Here is a 20,060-nt window from a genome sequence, read left to right on the forward strand (position 1 = left end):
TAACCATAGGCCTACTGCTGTATTTTCAGGTGAAGGCGCCGTAGACCCAGATGACTCAAACAGAGAAGCGGCTCTGAGTCAGCTGGCAAAGACTGAGATTTCTCTAACATTAACCAGCAAGTTTGAGCTGCCAGAGGGAGACGACAAAGACCTGAAGACTCTTATGACAAAGTAAATTTATGGTTGGAACTCTGCTAGAAAAACGGAGCATAATAATTTTTCAAGTATGTTGTACTTAAAATTATTTCATTCTGAGGCTTCAGACCTGGGACACTGCTGTGGTTATAGAACCGTTGCCATGAATCACACTTAGTCAGCACTACTCTGTTAATATTCTGTGATCCACTGACTGTATTAGCGCAGTTAGTGCGTCTTTGTGGTTGTCACTCAGTCACATATCTTTGTTGTCTTTCCTGCTCCTCTATCATGTCCTGTCACAGAGGAAGGAGTAACAAGGTTAGGACTATCTACCCTGTAAACCTGCATCCGTTTGGACTGCTTTCTGAAAAAATCCACTGCTCTTTTCCTTGTTTGCTCAGCAATATTTAATTTTTTCTTTTACTGACTGAATACACATGCCTTTTAAAGAAAACAGGGCTATCTTACCATGTAGAATGCAAAACAAAGTATTAATGTTAACAAAGTAGCAACTTGTCATCAGCCTTGTTTTTGTTTATCTTGGAAAACAATTGTAACTAAAATACAATCTACGAAAAAGTAAAGTAATAAAGCTAAACATAATGCAGAGTGTAACTGTGATAAGATAACACTTAAAATATTAAGTACTTTAATTAAGCAAGGCTGATCTGAGTGCTGCATTGGACAACCAAGAAAAGCCCAGACCAAAAAGATAAAACATACACAAACACATAAGAGACATGAAACATGTTTTGAATAAAACACTAAAAAATTAATTTAAAAAAATTAGGTCACAGTCAAAGCCTGAAGAATAAAAATGAGATTTAATACAGTTCCTGTCTGACATACAATGAGCAATTCTCAGTTTTGGTTTTAAATCATTACCAAGACCATAACTTTAGTCTTGTTCTAATTCAAACTAGCATTTTGTTCAATCTAAAGTTGCTTTTTTTTTTTTTTTCTCAGGACAAAAAAGCTGATAGTTGATGTGGTTCGGATTCAGCATGGAGAGACGTTACCAGAAATACTTGAGACCCCAGCTACTGCACCACAGGTCATATGTTCTCTTATCTAAACTCCAAAGACCAACTATTGTTTACCAAAAGGAAACATTTTATGCAGTTTGCATTATTCATTCTCTCTTTCAGCATAGTGCAATAACTTTTTAGAACTTTTGTTTCTGAAGGAGTTGGAGCATACAAAGATTGTCCAGCGCAGGGCGGACCAGGATGCTCAGACACCAGAGGGACTGAAAAGCAGTCCAGCGGTGTTGGAGGACAGTCAGCTGCCTCTGGAGCAGAAGAAGAGGAAAATATTAAGGAATCTCCGTAATCTTGAGCAGGCTGGACTCGTCACCGCCAGTAACAAATACCAAGACCTTATAAACGACATAGCGAAGGTTTAAAAGCACTTAATCCTTTTTTGTCTGAAAATACCGGCTTTGTGTTCTTCCTATAACTCTGTTCAGTATCAAAATCTAAGTGAAGTCTAAATCTCTGATCGACAGGACATTCGGTACCAGAGACGCTACAGGCAAAGGAGAAAGGCAGAGCTTACGAAGCTTCAGCAGACGCTGACAGCGCTCAACTCAAAAACTGACTTCTTCCAGGAGCAGATGAACTATTATGACACCTACATCAAGACCTGCCTGGATAATCTCAACCGGAAGTGAGTGTGGATGTCCAAAATGAAAACCTTTATAAAAAAAGTATTTTTTTTTTTTTTTGTAGTGTATTATTTTTGCAGAATTGTTATATTTATGGCTGTTTTGTCTTCAGGAATACACGCAGATCCATAAAACTGGACAGCAAAGGGGAAGAAAAGGGCAGTAAGAAGTGGAAGCCACAGTCTCTGAAGTATACGGCGGCCAGACTGCATGAAAAGGGAGTCATCCTGGAGATAGAAGGCCTTCAGACAAACCAGTAAGTTATCTTGTTATGGTGACATAATCAAATCTACAGTGCTTTGCAAAAGCGTTCATATAGGTAGATTTTGTCATGTTACAACTGCAAACCTTAGTGTATTAAATTGGGTTTGGTTTTATGAAATAACACAACACAAAGTAGTAATTTATAAAAATGATTCATGGGTTTTATAATTTTTATAAATGAAAATCAAAAAGTGTGGTCATCCTAAATCGGTGCTATATAGAAATGAACGACCTTTCATTGCCATCATGTGAAATTCCAACAAACTGCATTGAAGTTTTTGTTTTGAACTGACAATTTGTGAACAAGTTTATGAATGTGCAATATGTTAAAATGCATTGCCTTTCAAAACTGAACAACACGCTGTATTACATCTAAGAACAGGTCTACCTGTGCATGTGGATTGAGAAAGCACTTCAGGTTTTTTTTGTTAAATAGATCTAGTACAATGATTTAAAACTGAAAGTTAGGTCTTTATAAGCGTAGTCAAACTTTGAACTACTTTCAATCTTTTCCCTGAACCAAAGGCAAAGGTGTGAAACTGAATTAAAATGATAGTGATTTGCTTTCAGCTCTTTTTTTTCATTTTGCGGAAAGAAGGTTTTTAGCATAAGCTCTCCCACCTTTTATTCTCACTGCAAAATCATTGTTTATTCAGGTGTCGCCAGAAAGGAAATGGAGAGCAATTACATATCCACTGTCAAAATCTTAAATGTTCTTTACAATTTAGAACAGATAAAACATATACACATTGGAGATATGTTTTATGTTTTTATTAAAATTTGAGATTTTGCCATCAAAGATGTTATTTTCCTCCTGTCATTTTCTGAATTTTCATATTTATTGTCTTTCTCACCTCCAAAGGTTCAAAAATGTCATGTTTGACATTTCCCCCACGGAAGAAGTTGGAGATTTTGAGGTGAAGGCCAAATTTATGGGGGTTGAAATGGAAAAGGTCCAGCTTCATTTCCAGGTAATTATTTTCCAAGTGTGTCTTGAGTTCCATGGAGAATAGCCAAAAAAAGACATAACTAGACCAGAATGACAATCGCACAAGTTTCCTGTTTCTGTCAGGGGACGATGGCAGGAAGTGCGTGGAAGTGAAGGCATTGTTTGTTTTTTTTGGACTCTCCTCATGAAGCAATTAAAAAATAGATAAAAAAATAACTGCTTTATTTTAGTTCACGAGCCAAACTTCTTTAAATCATTCATAAGTTTTTTACTTTGTGTCTAGGACCTTCTTCAGCTGCAGTACGAGGGTGTGGCTGTCATGAAGATGTTTGACAAAGCCAAAGTAAATGTTAATTTACTAATCTTCCTCCTCAACAAGAAGTTTTATGGAAAATAAACGTGGAAGAGAAAGCAGGAGAACTGTTGAGAGGAAACTACTTGTGCCTTCACTAAACATCTCATTGTTTCATCTGCTTTTAATTTAATGGATCACATCCAAATGAAATGTCAATTTATTGTCTGTCCAGTTTTTTTCTGTCTTGATTGTAAATGTAATGTACTTTTAAAAATGAAATTGTAATGATATTCATGTTTTATATGTAAAAGACACACGCCTTCCAGAAACCTTGCATTTTGAGAAAACTGTCATGGTTTTATGAACGTTATAGAAAAAAGCTGCAGCACCATCAGGTGAAAAGTGATGTTGCAACATAAAAATATGTAATTCTACAGTTTTAGTGCCTTTAAAATATCTAAATAAAATGTTTTAATTCAACATTAAAGCTACAGAAGATCTATTTTAATGTTGCTATTATTACTTTATAATTATTTCTCAATCTTTGACCAATGTCCAGAATAAATTACATTTGTGAATATTTTTTATTTATTCAACCCAAATACCTAAATTGGTATTTAGGTTTCTAACGTTAATTCAAGGTTGGCTTATTATAAGGCATTTCAATAATAAAGAATTGAGGAAATGGTGCATTTCAAAGATTTTGCCATTTCGGGAGAAAAATATTTTTGGTCTTGGATTGATGCTTCCTTTCTAAAGGGGAGGAGATCTATGGGGCTGAGAAGAAGGAGGATCCTCATGACTCTCTAATTTGCTAAATGCTCACAGACAAAAACACTTTAGAAACTCATCTGGGAAACTGATAATTTCAGTTCACTGGTTATTTGGAGGATGTACAGCAACAGCATGTTCCCTCTAGCATTCGGCTTGCTGGTTTTGTCTTTAAGACAAAGCTCAGCACACTCAGAAAATGGTGAGTACTTCTCTTAAACCACCTGACATAATGAGAGCATAATGTGTGCAGATTTAACATTCAAACTTTCATTCTTTGTATAGAGCGATCCTTAAAAATGACTTAAGTTGACCAAAAAGACATTTTTCTTTGTAAAATAGCATTGTCAAAATGAGTATAATGTACCTCAAATGTCAGTTTCCATTCACTACTGGTTGGTCAATTTGGACTGAAAATGAAGGTGAATTCAAGAAAAACAGTACATTTTACATAATGTATTGCAGGAATGTAACTTTCTGGTGCAGAAAGAATCCATTTTGAATTATTCTACAGAACCATATCATTCTGTGTAGTTAAAAAAAAAAAAACAACATAATTCAAACCTTTAGCCAAAGTCCACTGTAATTCCCTTATTGGTTTGTGTATAAACCATGCCCATCTCTTTATATGTGGTGTAAATGTGATGGGACATGGAGAGCCATTTTCATTTAGTTTTTAGCGTGCTCACTTGTATTCATCTTACTGTTTAAACCTCATTTTTTAAATGAATGTTTTCATCTTGGGATCGCTAACAACCACTAAACAATGTTGGCACAAGCAGGTTGTATAGGAGGGACGAGACCAAATCTGTTTCTGTCCTACCATCGTGAACTGTTTTTGCCAAATTGAGATTAAAAATTATATGTGGAAAAGCATCAGATGCCCACTACTGCAGTAGAAAGTATTCACCCCTTTGTCAAATAAGTCAACAACATTTGGGTTATTTGACAAATTTTGCAACAAAAATTTTTGTCAAAATGAAAACTGATTTCTAGAAAATCATGTTTAAATAAAAAAAGTTTACCTCCTTTAAAGTGATTGACCTAATTCAACAGAAATCCAGCCAGGTGGTGCTAGAAGACTCAGTGAGTGGGACATCATTTGAATGCAGTGACAGTAGCACTTGACTTTCAGACATCTGTGTTTGAAAGTAAGCTACCATTTCCATTGTACCATTAAATTACATTTTTAAAAATATATATATTTAGCATTTTCCAGCAGGATACAATCTAACCATTTCACCCGATCCCAACCAAATCCGACTTTCAGTATGATTGAATTCAGAGAGTATTTAGAAGTTGTTTATGCTAGCCAAATTGCACTCAAGTGATAGTGATGTATTTATACTTGAATAATTACATCTGAAACAGGTTGACGGTTATTTCATTATCGCTTTGTATCTCTCTAAAGGCTCCATGTTGCTGCCTCGGACTTTCTCAGGTCGCTTTGTCCTGGTGACTGAAGAACCCATGGAATACATTGACCTGTCTGCGTTGGACAGTTTGAGTGATACTGTTGATGATGACGGCTCAGGTTCTGAGACGGAGCAGAAACTGTTGAAGAAACACGGCAAGCACGATCGCTTGCAAAAGCACCTTGTCGTCTCTGAGGAGGCCAAAGAGTTTCTCCAGGGTCACCTCGCGACAGCATTTGTCCCCACTGTTTACATCCTGGTCTTCATCACTAGCGTGCCTCTCAACCTTCTGGCCATGGTGATGTTTGTCCACCGAATCCGTCCCAGAAAGCCTGCAGTGATCTACATGCTGAACCTGGCTTGTGCTGACCTTCTGTTTGGCCTGGTCCTCCCCTTTAAAATCGCCTACCATTATAATGGCAACAACTGGATCTACGGGTCCTTCATGTGCAGGGTGGTGACAGCAGCTTTCCACTGCAACATGTACTGCTCCGTGCTGCTCGTCATGTGCATCAGTGTGGACCGGTTCCTGGCCGTGGTTTACCCCATGAACTCCCTGATGTGGCGGAGCCCTCAGACTGCTGCAGCCGTCTGTGCAGCCATGTGGCTCCTCTCCCTGGGAGGAGTGTTCCCCCTACTGATCTCAGAACAGACACTATATTTATCGGACCTTGGGATTACCACCTGTCATGATGTGCAGGATGTGGAAACCCTGCAATCCTACTATCGCTACTTCTTCCCCGTATACTCCTCCATCTTCTTCTTCATACCTCTTGCCTTCACTACTGTCTGCTATGTTCGAATCGTTCAGGCTCTGGCGGCAGCCAACTTGGAGAACCGCTCCAAGAAGACGCGGGCAATTGTGATGACTGTGGTGGTGCTGCTTGTGTTCGTGGTCTGCTTCGCTCCCACAAACATCATCCTGATGATTCACTATGTTCAGATCAGCCACACATCCAGAGACGGTTCTTACCAGGCGTACCTGCTCTCTGTGTGCATAGGAAGCCTCAGCTGCTGTCTGGATCCTATCCTCTACTACTATGGCTCCTCTCAGTGCCAAAAGCAGGTGGCTGCAGTACTTAGGTGCTCACCACTGGCACCAGCAGGGAGCAGCATGGACACACGCAGCATGCAAACGAGTGGATCAAGCACCAGATCCTGCAAGATGGAGGGCATGTATAGTGGTCATTATAACAAGCTGGTGGCTTAAGGAGCCCGTTTCTGAGAAATAATACAAACTTTCACAAAAGTTGTCATAGCTTTTTAATTTTTTAACATTTGGTCATGTTCTAGCAATATTTAATGTATCATTCTGGGAGTTTCATGTAACACAAAGTGGTGCATAACTTGGAACTGGAAGGACAAGGACATGTGGTTTCAGTAAAATAGATGAAGCTGGAAAAGTGAAACACGCATTTCTTTCCAGCTTCTCAGTCTGAAAAACATCAAGTCTTGAAGAGTATGTGTCTACTGGCTTTGTTCATCAAGAGGCTAAAACTTTTTCCCATTCTTCTTTGCAAAACAGCTGAATCTCAAAAAAAAAAAAACTTGGGATGGAGAACATCTGTGCAGAACACCTCTTCCCAATCCTCATGTCCAGACTTTGACTGGACCGTTTAGTCTTATCTACCTGCACTGATACAAACCCATCTATTCTATCTCTGGCTGGATTTCAGGGTTAATCCATATTTGACTCCTCTTTCTCATTAACACTGGTTATCTGGTTTTCAGTTGTTTCATACTTTTAACATTTTTGTATGATGGATTGGACTACGATGTTCACAGAGCAGGTGTGGTTATACTGAAAATAATCATACACAGGTGAAATCTGTTTACTATATGGGGGTGTCATAGTAAAAGGGGTTGAACACACGCTGCAATTTTTTATGTGTAAGAGAGAAAGCCACCCTTCCACTTTACACTTATGCACAACTTTATCATAAAATCTCAAAACATTAAAGTTTGTGTATGTAATGTGACGACATGTGAAAAAGTTCAATAGTGCTCAAGTTGGATAAAATAAATTCTTGGTTTTGGTTTGTGGTTCATACAGAAAACTTTTACACTGTATCTACCATATAACACTGTCACTGATTTTTCCTTCCTTGTCTACTCTGTCAGGGAATCAAACCATCAGTATCTGTTTTAGTATCATACAAATTACAAGTTGCAAACATAATGTCATATTTTATTTTATTTTTTTGACAATGTGTAATTATGTACAGGAACTACGTAAGTAAAAACAAACAAAAATGTAATTTGAATCATTAAATTTTTGTGGTTGTAGATTATAGGCTCTGCATCAGAAGAGTAACGCTCCTGGCCTGTTTTTTCATTCCTCACTTTCTGAATGTTGTGATTTTTAATTCAAATGACACTGACATAATATGGCCAGATAATATCAAACATCAAATAGAAAATTTCTCTTCTGAGAGGCAAATTAGTTCATTCTTGGATTTTGTCAAAACTTCAGAGTTTCTATGATAGAAACGTTTTATCCAACTTGAGCACTTAATGTAATAAATGGTATCAACTTTATGTTAATTTAAAAATTATGTTAGGAGAGAGCTTCACTAAACTGTGAATGAACTTGCTTGTGGACGTCCACCTCAGTTTGAAGATCTCTAATGGAAAAACAGCGACAGAGTCAAAGATAAAACTGTATATTTGGGTTTCTGAATGGATGTTGTTGGGCCTCCTTGACTCTGCATTTTCTTTTATTGCTGCTCAACTTTTCGTTTCTTTGTCCGGACACAATTCTGTAAGACAAAAGAAGAGAAGAACAATGCTTCATCGAATAAACAATACATTTAAGTGCTAACAATACTCATGTCTGAATTCTTAATTTCCAGGTATAAGATCTCCACCTTGTGGTGGTTTCTGCATTGCCTCAAGACACAATCTGCTGTCGAGTCACTGACCTGCTGTGGTGTCGTAGCTGTGAAAGTTCTTTGGGAAGTTCAGACACTTTGCTTGCTTCCTAAAATGTTCTACATCTGTGGGATGTATTTGTCCTGTCCTTGCTGTGAAGAAAGGAATAAATATAAAATATGCATGTATATTTCAAAACTTTACAGAGATATGCAGCGGACAGCGTCTCTTACTAAACTGCATGATGTATCTGCCTGTGATGTCCACATTACGAAAAGTGTCTGTCCACAGCAGGCAGTCAGAACAAGTCTGCAGGAGGTGTCCTTTGTGGTCCGACAGGTTTTCTGAAAGTGCAGGAAAAAGTCGAACTTATTATGAAAGCCCATAATCTGTTGGAGGCAGATTCTTTTTTTGTTTTGTAGATGAAATGGAGGGCTGATGTTTGTGGTTGACATACTGCGAAATGTGGCTGTGAGTCCAGAGACGGTTGCATTTACTTTTCCAAAGATGCACCGCTGACTAAAAAACAATATGACAAGTTTTATGAGGCTTAAATCAACCTTACTTATGCATAACACTGCAAACATTGCAACATTTTTATGGCTGCCAGAACATTTGGTCATGTTACAATCATAAAATTAATAGCATTTTTTTAGAATATTTTGCCAACACAAACAGAGTAGTACATAAATGTAAAACAAATATATATTTTAAAAGATTGGTGGGAAGTTCTGTCTATTAGGACTCTGTGGAAAAGAGTCAGAAAGTCTTATTAGCAGTTATCAGGTAGCCAGCAAACATGTGGAGGATACTTTAATCGTAAGATGGGATCAAATCTGAACCTTTTGGCCCACATGGGAACTGTAGCGCATCACAATGAATTCTCCATCCTCACTAAAATGTGGTAGTGGCAGCATAATGCTGTTCTTTGACAGGGACAGTGAGGCCGGTCAGAGATGACCGAAAATGGATGAAGCTAACTTCTTCAACAGGTTCAACCAGTCCATGGCCCCCCAAGCCCCTCTCTCACTGCAGCCACCCCTGCTCCTTACCACACACCTCCCTCCAGACAACACTACACTGACAACCCCCCCACACACCTCAGCACAACCCCCGCCCCACTTCACCACAGACCAGGTCAGAGAACAGCTGAGGAAGCTCAAGCCCAGGAAAGCAGCAGGGCCGGACCAGGTGTGTCCAAGGCTGCTGAAGACCTGCGCTACTGAACTGGGAGAGCCACTACAGCGGATCTTCAACCTCAGCCTGCAGCTAAGGGAAGTGCCCACCCTCTGGAAGACATCCTGCATCGTCCCAGTGCCCAAGAAGAACAGGCCCAGCGAGCTGAATGACTTTCGGCCCGTGGCACTTACTTCACACCTGATGAAGACGCTGGAGCGGCTCTTCCTCGGCCTCCTCAGACCCCAGGTGGAACATGCCCAGGATCTCCTGCAATTCGCCTACCAGTCAGATGTTGGTGTGGAGGATGCCATCCTCTACCTGCTGCACCGGGCCCACTCCCACCTGGATAAGGGCAGTGGCACGGTGAGGATCCTTTTTTTGGACTTCTCCAGTGCCTTTAATACAATCCAGCCCCTTCTGCTCCAGGATAAACTAAACAGCATGGGAGTAGACCCGCACCTGGTCACCTGGATCCATAGTTACCTCACCAACAGGCCGCAGTATGTCAGGCTGAAGGACACCGTGTCTGACACTGTGGTCAGCAGCACAGGAGCCCCCCAGGGCACAGTGCTGGCCCCTCTTCTCTTCACCCTGTACTCCTCTGACTTCCACTACAACTCGGAGCTGTGTCACATACAGAAGTATGCTGATGACACAGCCATAGTAGGATGTATCAGGGACGACAGAGAGGAGGAGTATCGCTGTCTGGTGAGGGACTTTGCTCTCTGGTGCCACACAAACCACCTGGAACTCAACACCGCTAAGACGAAGGAGCTGGTTATAGACTTTGGGAGGTCCAGACCACAGCCGAGACCAGTCACATTAGAGGGAACTGAGGTTGAGGTCGTGGACGCCTACAAATACCTCGGGCTGTGGCTGGACAGTAAACTGGATTGGTCAAAACACACTAGCCACCTGTATGGGAAAGTGCAGAGCAGGATGTACTTCCTGAGGAGACTGCGGTCCTTTAACATCTGCAGCAAACTGCTCTGGATGTTCTACCAGTCTGTGATTGCCAGTGTCCTCTTCTACACCGTGGTGTGCTGGGGAGGCAGCATATCCAAGAAGGACACGTCCAGACTGGACAAACTGACCAGGCGTGCCGGCTCTGTGGTCGGCATGAAGCTGGACTCTCTGGTGTCGGTGGCAGAGGCGAGGACACTGAACAAACTGCTGGACATCATGAACGATAGCAGCCACCCTCTACACGCCGTCATCAGCAGCCAGAGGAGCCGGTTCAGTGACAGACTGCTGCTTCCCAAGTGCCGGACCAATAGATTTAAGAACTCTTTTGTCCCCCATGCCTTCAGACTGTACAATTCCTCACTGGGGGGGGGGAGGTGACACAGGACAGAGGGTGGAAGGAGTAGTGACCCCTTGTATTTTTCTCCATACTTATCAGGTCAAACCACATAGTGCAATACAATATCACTGGTCAATCTATCCGCCAAATTCTTATATATATATTTTTTTGTGTTGTATTTATATTTACTTATATTCTTATATTCTATATTCTTATTCCTTGTTTCTTACATAATTTAAGGTTTTTCTTGCATAATTTAAGGTTTTGGTTACTCACATTTAGTGTGTACCTTAGTATTTAATTTGTATTTTGTATTCTTTTGCACTTTACTTACTGTGTGCTATCTTTGTTTTTTTGCCTGGGAGCTGCTGGTAACTTCAATTTCCTGAGGGAGTCTTCCCAAAGGATCAATAAAGTACAAGTCTAAGTCTAAGTCTAACAATGGGGGTAAAAAAAATGGGACAAGCTGTTTCAAACTTGAGTGGAATGGTTTAGATAAAGTATATTTATGTGTTTGCTTTAATTCAAACCACAATATGTGAAAATACTTGGAAAATGTCAAAAGTGAAAAACAAAAATTGAGGATACCCCAGAAGACCAACAGCTGTATCTGCAGTAAAAGTTGTGTTTACATGACCACTCTGAATCAGATGTGTTCAATACACATGCACACTACAAAAAAAGAACCATTAATTTTTTCATTTCCACTTAACAATTACAAGGTAAATTTGGTTTACATAAAGTCAAAATGTACATAAAATCCCAAGAAACTGCATCAAAGTTAGTAACTAGACAGACTACTCACAAGCAGTAATCCCCCCATCGCAGGGTCACAGTCAGGTTGTCAGAGGTGGGCTGCAGCTCAATCCAGGAACTTTTCATGTACTCCAGTGCTTTGTGGTATGTCACTGGATCGCCTGCTCCCATCACATAAATCCATTTTCCAAATAACTTTAACCAAAATGTGAAAGAAACATCCACAAGCTAAATGATTCCCTGAAACTGTTTTTAAAAAATCATTTGGAGAGGAGACAAAAATGAGCAGGACTCACCTGTTCTGGCTCCTCTGGCATGTAAGGTTGGACCAGCTCCTGGCAGTCCGGAGCAGACGCTGCACTCAGGGAAACGAGGGTCAGCAGAAAGCCGACGACAGACAGAGCCATGGTCAGACAGCAGATGTTACTGATCCTGCAACAGAAACCTTCTGATGCCGACTCATTTCCCTCCAGGCTTTCAGACAATAAAAAGGAGTTGTTGTGTAAGTGCTAAAAACAAGGGAGGAGGGGGGTGTTGTACTTTCAAACGCTCCTGCAAAGCCTTTTCAGGAAACACTCAGAAACATGCAGATTTCTTTTGGACAGCTCTGAAAGAACTGCTCAATGGTCCTCTGTTGCAAACGCCTTAGCTCCTGAATGAACTCCGGCAGAGAGCCACAACCTTTCAAAAGTCCCAATAAAGGATCAGACTGAGTTTTGCATCAGCAGAGGAAAAGGCAATTGTCTGTTGGGCATCTTCCTCTCTCCCGCTGGGTGTTACCCAGCGACAGTCTGTCGCTCTTTGGAGCTGCATTAGTTTTATTGAGTAGGGAACTCGGCACAAAATGATCAGACTGTGAAGAATGGAAAAAATAATTTGCCAGGACATCATTCAGGGGGATTAAAAACTGCTTTTATTCACCGACAAGTACATCAACCGGGAAAAAAATAATACAAATTAAATCAATTTTAATGAGATTTAATTATTCAGGCTAAACTACAACGAGTTGATCTACTGCAACATGATAACGCAGCTTAGTGCATGTTAAACTGGATCCATGGAGGCTCCCCACAGAGCTGGGACGACTGTGTGCTTTAATTCTCAGCTGGCTGATTCTCGGCTTGATCTGTCTCTGTTTTCCTAACAGCAGGTGATGTTCTCTCCCCCCTGTCATCTGGACACAGATCTGAAAGAGAAAGAAAAAACAAGGAGAAAATAATCACAAAATAATTAACTGTTTCCTCTGAGACTCATCCTACTTTGAGGACTTGGGAAAATGGCTGACCTGTGCTTACAAAGTGATACTCTGGGAGAAATCCAAGACATTCTGCTTGCTTTTTGAAGGTTTCCAGCTCAGAAGGCTCCAGAGCTCCAGTGCGTGCTTTAAAGAAAGGAGACATGTCAAATTGTAACCCAAAACACACTGTTTCAATGACTTGGTAGAAAGTATAGGTAAACTATCTCACTGAACAGAAACAGGTATCGGCCTTTTGATTTCCCATCAGGCAGTAGGGTGGTGTCCTCAGACAGGAGGCAGTCGCTACACGTCTCATAATACTTCCCATCATGATAGGAAGTGTGACCATTGATTATAACTGTAAAACATGGGAGAAATTACTCAGTTTATCCTGCATGTGTGAAGAATAAAGAAGATGCTTCCAAAACCAAAGCTGCAAAAACAGCCCAAAAATTGTTTGTACATTAGCTTGTAAAATCCACCTAAACCTTTTAAATGTGATTTGTAAGCATGACATACCACATATAAACGAGTCAGTAAGACAATGTTTCAAAATACATACAAGTGGTGTGACTTGTTATTCCCGATATGGAGACATTTGCTGCACCCTGAAGGCACTTCTCTTCACTACTGTGATGAAAAACAACAAAAATCAACCCTTTAATTCACACAGGAGATCATAAACCATGAACTCTGCATGGATCAGTAATGCATATAACTGTCCGATAAGGACATTCAGCAGAGCTCTTACAGACGGTCGGCCCAGTACAGGGAGATGACTCCGCTGTCGGAGGTGGGGGACAGTTCCACCCAGGAGCTGTGCACCGACAGCAGGTCGGTCTTCAGGTCGTGCTTGTCCCAGGAGCCGACGTGGAGCAACCACTTTCCATAGATCTGCACATACAGTCACTGCACATGTAACTCAGTTTTAATACGCTTTCTTTATTCTTTAAAAAGCGAGTTATTGCTGTGATTTTGAAGAGGTCTGATTGCAGCCTTTTTTACTGACTAACTAAATTCTAACAGTGTGATTAGTCTCATATAATACTTTTATTTGTTGTATTTCTTTCTTACCTCACTTATCTTATTCACCCACCTTATTGTGTTGACTATTGACAGTATTATTTTTCTAATATTCCAGGCTTTGTTCGTTTCATAGTGCTACTGTAGATGGTATGTCTGCAATACCTTTAGGGTTTTACAGGCGCAAAAACAATCATTTCTATTACTTTAAACACCAAACGACACACTGTGACCTTGGAAATCGCAAGAAAAGAAAGAAAAAAGGAAAGGGAAAGAAAACAAACAATAACAAAAGAGCTAGAAACTTTAAAACAGTGGTTTTACATATGTCCTTGAAACTGAAGTTTCCATTGAGAATAATAGAATAAAAGAATGATTAAGTAAAAAAAAAAAAGAGAGATTAAAAGTTTTTCGATATCATAATAGATCCTTCCTTGGAAAAGTAAATAGACGAGTACAAGATGTTGTGATGCAGGCTAATATAAAACTGTATCTATGGCAGAATTTAACAGTCAGACACTTTAAGCTACATTTTGCTTGAAATAATGTTTAAAGTAGCTATATTATTTGTAATGTCTGCTTTTACAACAGAATGTGAAGCACAATGTTGCATGGTATTATTTTCAATAAAAATCACTCCCCACTAATTAATTATTGAAAATCCTCTTTCTGTGTGTTAGCTGTACCCTCCCAATAAATTACTGAGTCCTTTAATCAGCGCGAACTGTCAGTAGTCGGTGTTTGGAGGCTCTTCACTCACGTCATTATCTCCTAGCAAACCATGTCAGATATACTCACAGGGCTGTGGCTGTCCAGCACCAGAGGCTTCACCAGCTCCTTGCAGTCCGGCTCGGACGCGGCGGCGCTCAGGGAGGTGAAAGCCAGCAGAGCTACAACCAGCTGTGCAGCCATGGTTGGAGACAGCAGGCAGCCGGGGAGCAACACTGATGTCAGGGATCCTGCTGCCAGCCACAGACCCCTCAAAGGAACCGAGGGACGCCTTCTAACAGGGGGATGGGCCACACACGCAAGATGGGAGCTTTGTACCAAAAGATGTTCATTACCCACCCCTCCCCTCTGCTTGTCCTTATGCACCCCAAAGAGCTGATATCTGTTTTAATTTCTTAATAATTTCTTAATAATAATAATAATAATAATAATATGCTGTTCCCGACACACAGTCACACAGATGCACAGCTGAATACACGTGCTTGGTCTCTGTGGGAAACAAATATTTGACTTTTCGCCTCCACTCAGCAGGAGTTTGAGTCCTATTTATCTTGTTACATAACAAGCAGCTGGCAAAGTGTGAATAGCAGGAACCCCACATGTCTCAGTATGTGAACAGAATGTCGCACAAAGTGTCAGGCACTTTCAGATACACAGAGACACAAGCATATGGAAATTTCCCCCCCATTCTGGCTTCATCTCTTCTGTTCCTAGCAACAACAACAAGAAAAAAATCTTTTAAATTGTTGTAAAAATGAAAGACAAACTGACCAACTTTTCTTATTTACTCTGTATCAATAAAATAAGTTTTGGCCTCCGATGAAACTCAAAAACAAAGCACAATACAAATAAGCAGAATTTTCTCGATGCAAAGCGCTTTTCATTTCTGAAAGGGTCGACATGGCTGGCTTGGCGCAGAGAGAGAGGGAAAGCAAAAACAGACCAACAAACTCTGCTTAGCATTCATGTCATGATCCTTAATATTAGAACCAAGATGGAGACATTTTCTGATCTTGTGACGGCTTTGTTATCGTAGAATATTATATTTCTGCATCTCAGGACTCTTGTTTGTGATAGCAATGAGAATCTGCTTTGAAATTTAAACTCTAACCTCACTACAAAGCTCTTTGTAAGCATCATATCTTGTAAAGCACAAACTGCTGCTTTGACAGTTCTTTAATTATTATTTTTTTGTAGCATACAGCTCTGTTTTGCTGACTGATCTTGTATGAATAAATTGTCCAACAAGTTGCAGTTCTGTCATCAAAAGGAAACTATTTGTGCACATCTTGGCATATCTGGCTGACTGGAGTAGGAAAGGAAGGCAAAAGCTGGAAGGATAAAGATACTGAAAAACATTTTTATAAAAAGGCCCACGGTGAATGGAAAGCCAGTGGAGAGATTACATGTTGTTGTTTATTTTCTTTTATCTCTTTTCTCACAAAAGAACAGAAGATGCTGGTCCTTCCTTTTATGCTCTGTAAATCTGCTTATTGAAACTTAAAAGACTTGTCATAAAACCCCTCGCTCACAGAAAAGACAAAACTGGAATTAAAGCTTGTCACAAAGTATCCTGCAATGCCACTTCCTTTCATGCTTAGTCAGACAAAATCGTAGAGTTTGAAGTGTAGTTTGTTACAAGCAGGTTTCCCACACACTTTTCATGTCAAAAATCCATTCTTTTTCTTGTATCTAACATTTTTTAGCCAATTTAAAACTAAATGCAAAACCTAAAAAGTTATTCCCAGCCGATACTTGTGTATAGGTTTGCGCAATCAACAGATTGAGGGATGGATGGATGGATACAGTTCAGACATTTTGACAGGGCATAAAGTCAAGAAACATAAATTTGCCCTCACTAAATTTCTTTGTCCATACTTATCCAGGCCTATAAAATTGTCCAATCAAATTTAAGACATTTCCAGATTGGTAGAAGCTCTACTGACAAAATAATGTTCCTCATAGGCGGGATGAGGTACCTGTAAGGTAAAACTCACGACTTCTTTACCGTGAAAGAAAAGATAACAGCATAATAATTTCTGTTTTACATGCATTGCTGAGGTTTATCTTGAAATACATTGAACAGACAGCAGTGAATGGTTTGCAGCACACTACATAGTTTATTTCCAAACAATTAAAACAAGTTATGCTTCAGAGAGTTAACTAGGAAATCACATGTGAATAGTGATTAGATCCAAAGAGTTCAGGAACAGCAGGCAGGAGGGCGGAAAGCAGACGGTAACTTGTGTTCTTCTATTGTTCTTCTGTATTTCCCTCTGTAGGTACAGTGGTAGGCTCCCTTTCCTCAGTACAAAGATCTGAAACACAAAGGAAGTGAAGTTGTGTTAAATACTACATACTGCAGACAGCTAAGTACTGACAGAAAGACCGAATCTTACCAGTAGTCTCCAGAAAATACAAATCAGGTAAGAGGTTCAGACACTTCGCCTGTTTCTTGAAAACCTCAAGATCGGAGCCATCCAGTTTCCCTGTCTTTGCTGATATTTGTGAAAGGAGAAGTTGAACATTACTACAGTTTACAAATAACTAATAAATCTGTTTTTTGGATTGTAACTGTTGAAGAAATAAACCTGGAACTCACTGAAGATGTAGAGGTTTTTGCTTTTCCTTGTCTCCCCGTTCACCTCGGCCACCGCGTCGTCTACCCACAGGGCGCAGTCAGCGCACGTCTCCAAAAAGTGCCCGATATGCTCATATGTGGTGGAGTTATAATAAACTGAACCAGATGAAACATAACATTAACATGTTTTGCTACGAGAGTTGGTAATATAACGCATTAAAGCAGGGATCTACTTACAGATCATCTTGGTCATGTTTCCTGAAGTGCTGGAGTTAAGGGCCCCACAAACACATTTTCCTTCACTGCCAAAGGGAATTAAGATAACTCACACTTTAAAATGTTATCTTAGTAAAGCATTGTTATTAAAATTATGCAATTGTAATTTCCAAGTGAATATACATTTTGTCCATGTAATGCAAACTGAATTCATCGCTGTCAGGTATGGTGGCGAGTTTAATCCAGGAGCTGTTCACAATCTTTTTTGCATTCAGGTTCTGTTCGCTGTCTGACGCTCCAGCATGTAAAACCCATTGTCCATAAATCTGTTCAGATGAGAGAACAAGTGTGAAGTTACTTTTCAGGAAGACACATATTGTGATGCAAGAAAACCCCCAAAGGTTAAATCATCTAGTTGTTGATTTAATGATTTGTTGATTCTGAGCAGCTGCTGCCCTGCTTACCTTGCTTCGGTCCTCCAGAGGTTTGATCAGTTCATCACAGCCTGGATCAGATGCGGCAGTCAGGGAGGAGAGAGCCAGCAAAGCGAAGCAAAAGTGAACAGACATGGTGGGAAGCTGAATGGAAGTCAAGTGGATGCGGTTGCAAGGACAGGACAACTGAGCTCTTTTGGGAGGGCCTGGATTAAGACTAGGAGACAATAATCACGTAACAGAGAGAGAGAGAGGTTTGATGTGGGCGGGCTGTACGGAAATGGGACAATGTGATATAATCATTTAAAGTTTACACCAGAGACCAGCTCTAATGCCAGGTGCTTCTGGACCCCTTCTCCATATTGACTTCATCTAATTTATTCTTGAAAAATGTCACATAGTAAAGTGTTTAATCTCATCTTTCTGTAAAGGAACAATATTTTTATATCCATCTCAGAAATGCATAGAACCAAGACCCGGCAATACCTGATAGAAAGCTGCATTTTATGAGATTTCATGTGGTTAAACATTTCATAAGCACAACATTAACAGCATGTCTGTGATATTTTAGCCCAAGCATCAATCTCATGAGTTTAATGAACTGTGCATTCAGTCAGTCTGAGTCCCTTTAACTCAAACTGGCTGCACTGAAACAAAGAAGATGCTGTTGTATATTTTACTGCGTTTTCGCAGTTATGGATCCAAACAACAAATCCTTATTCTGAGCTTCTACAGTAGCTTTAATATTTCCAAATTGATACCAGTATCTAGACATGTCACTTATTGTTCTCATATTTCTTTTTAAAACTATTCGTAAGAAACCAATTTAAAATTCATACATTTGTATTTAGTGTAATTTACGAAAGGAGGATAAATAAGACTAGTAATAATAAAATAATACTATGCCTCTAATACGGGCTTTAATGACATCCTACCTTTGTTGACCTGTGTAATCGGAAGTATCTTTTGGCCTGAAAGTCATATTGTAGTTTCTAATGCGATGAATTAAGTCTGGAATAAATGATCATGAGTGATATTTCAACTTACATAACATTTAAATGAATACTGATGAAGTAATTGAGATGAAGTGAATGCACTCACTGCAGGTCACACCCTCATTTCAGAGGAAACAGGATCTTAAAGAAGAAGATGTAACCAATGCATTGCTTACATGCAAACAACACAAATACAAAGTGTGAATAACATGAGTTATATCATGGAGTGTTTCACATATTGGCCTTCCAGGGTTTTCCATCCAAAGCTAATCATGTTCATTTGCAATGTTAAAATTTTCATAACCTTTTTTTTGTTCCTAATACTTGGAAGGTGAAAATAAATTCAACATGTACGCTGAAAGAAAGCAGAAACACATCACAAGGACACAGGTTGTTTTCAGGAATAAAATGATAAACATTTAATCACATTAAAGACCACGCTTTAAAGTAAAATTAAGCTTGCAGGGTGAAAGAATCACCTGACTTATTCCAAAAGACGAAAAATAACCTCTAGGTGATTCTAACAGTAATGTTTAAATAAAGTCAAAACAATATTTTCATACTAAACCTTTGCAGCATAAGGAATCAACGCAATACATCGAGAACATAATATTGGATTTGCACCTGACAAGAGATTTCCGCATAACTAGAAACAATTATGCATGAGGAGTCTAACTATGAATGGATATTTAAGCAGATTTATTTCAGACTTCAGAAACAGTAACAATGAAGGCGATAACTTTATTGTTCTTCAGCATTTGCATTTGTTGAGGCAGCGATAGGCTCACTTTCTTCAGGACACCGGTCTGAAACAGAAAGGAAATCAAGACTCATTACATATTAGAAAACACAGACAGTTTTGGTACAGAGACAAAGAAGCAATTTTACTTGTAGTTTCTGGAAAATAGAAATCTGGAATGAGGTTGAGACACTTGGCCTTTTTGTTCAAAGTCTCTTGATCGGATGGATCCAGTTTGCCTGTCTTTGCTGAAGGTTATGAAAGGAGAAAATGGATATCATTTCAAAATCTAGTACAATTTTTTTTTAAACAAATAATTTCAAACAATAAAATAACAATAAAACAGAAAACTCACTGAAGAGGCAGAGGTTCCTGCTTTTTCTAACTGCCTCTGTCAAAGCCTCGTCTGACCAGAGGACACATTCTCCAGATAGTTCCCAACATGCACATAAGCAGTGGAGTTAAAGTGAACTATAAAAGACAGAGCAGACGGTCAAAC

General features: G+C 39.6%; 4 protein-coding genes across 5 annotated transcripts in view; 2 read left to right on the top strand and 2 right to left on the bottom strand.

Annotated features, from left to right (window-relative positions):
• iqgap2 (IQ motif containing GTPase activating protein 2) overlaps positions 1 to 3,792 on the top strand; it is a 36,981-nt gene extending 33,189 nt beyond the window's left edge. For both annotated transcript variants that reach the window (XM_028034680.1, XM_028034681.1), the window contains exons 32-38: positions 30 to 171; positions 1,105 to 1,192; positions 1,325 to 1,537; positions 1,646 to 1,806; positions 1,917 to 2,060; positions 2,931 to 3,039; positions 3,301 to 3,792. In XM_028034680.1, coding sequence (XP_027890481.1) covers positions 30 to 171; positions 1,105 to 1,192; positions 1,325 to 1,537; positions 1,646 to 1,806; positions 1,917 to 2,060; positions 2,931 to 3,039; positions 3,301 to 3,414 — 971 coding nt within the window. In that variant the 3' untranslated portion in view covers positions 3,415 to 3,792. The remainder of the gene's footprint in view (positions 1 to 29; positions 172 to 1,104; positions 1,193 to 1,324; positions 1,538 to 1,645; positions 1,807 to 1,916; positions 2,061 to 2,930; positions 3,040 to 3,300) is intronic.
• A 230-nt stretch (positions 3,793 to 4,022) lies between these two features.
• Positions 4,023 to 8,192, top strand: f2r (coagulation factor II (thrombin) receptor). The gene is made up of 2 exons (XM_028034683.1): positions 4,023 to 4,285; positions 5,495 to 8,192. The coding sequence occupies exons 1-2, from the start codon at positions 4,204 to 4,206 to the stop codon at positions 6,706 to 6,708; spliced, it is 1,296 nt and encodes a 431-aa protein (XP_027890484.1). The 5' UTR covers positions 4,023 to 4,203; the 3' UTR covers positions 6,709 to 8,192.
• Positions 8,193 to 12,497: 4,305 nt separating this feature from the next.
• On the bottom strand, positions 12,498 to 14,899 carry LOC114155040 (uncharacterized). Its single transcript, XM_028034690.1, has 6 exons — positions 14,666 to 14,899; positions 13,596 to 13,738; positions 13,407 to 13,474; positions 13,074 to 13,202; positions 12,893 to 12,988; positions 12,498 to 12,793 (listed from the first exon to the last, which is right to left on the bottom strand). The coding sequence occupies exons 1-6, from the start codon at positions 14,777 to 14,779 to the stop codon at positions 12,702 to 12,704; spliced, it is 642 nt and encodes a 213-aa protein (XP_027890491.1). The 5' UTR covers positions 14,780 to 14,899; the 3' UTR covers positions 12,498 to 12,701.
• A 1,790-nt stretch (positions 14,900 to 16,689) lies between these two features.
• LOC114155041 (uncharacterized) lies at positions 16,690 to 18,053 on the bottom strand. The gene is made up of 6 exons (XM_028034691.1): positions 17,858 to 18,053; positions 17,577 to 17,719; positions 17,415 to 17,479; positions 17,199 to 17,333; positions 16,996 to 17,094; positions 16,690 to 16,914 (listed from the first exon to the last, which is right to left on the bottom strand). Exons 1-6 carry the CDS (start codon positions 17,960 to 17,962, stop codon positions 16,850 to 16,852), a joined length of 612 nt encoding a protein of 203 aa, XP_027890492.1. The 5' UTR covers positions 17,963 to 18,053; the 3' UTR covers positions 16,690 to 16,849.
• Between the last annotated feature and the right edge of the window lie 2,007 nt (positions 18,054 to 20,060).

This window comes from Xiphophorus couchianus, chromosome 12 (assembly GCF_001444195.1).
Source record: "Xiphophorus couchianus chromosome 12, X_couchianus-1.0, whole genome shotgun sequence".
In the NCBI taxonomy this organism is placed as follows: Eukaryota; Metazoa; Chordata; class Actinopteri; order Cyprinodontiformes; family Poeciliidae; genus Xiphophorus; species Xiphophorus couchianus.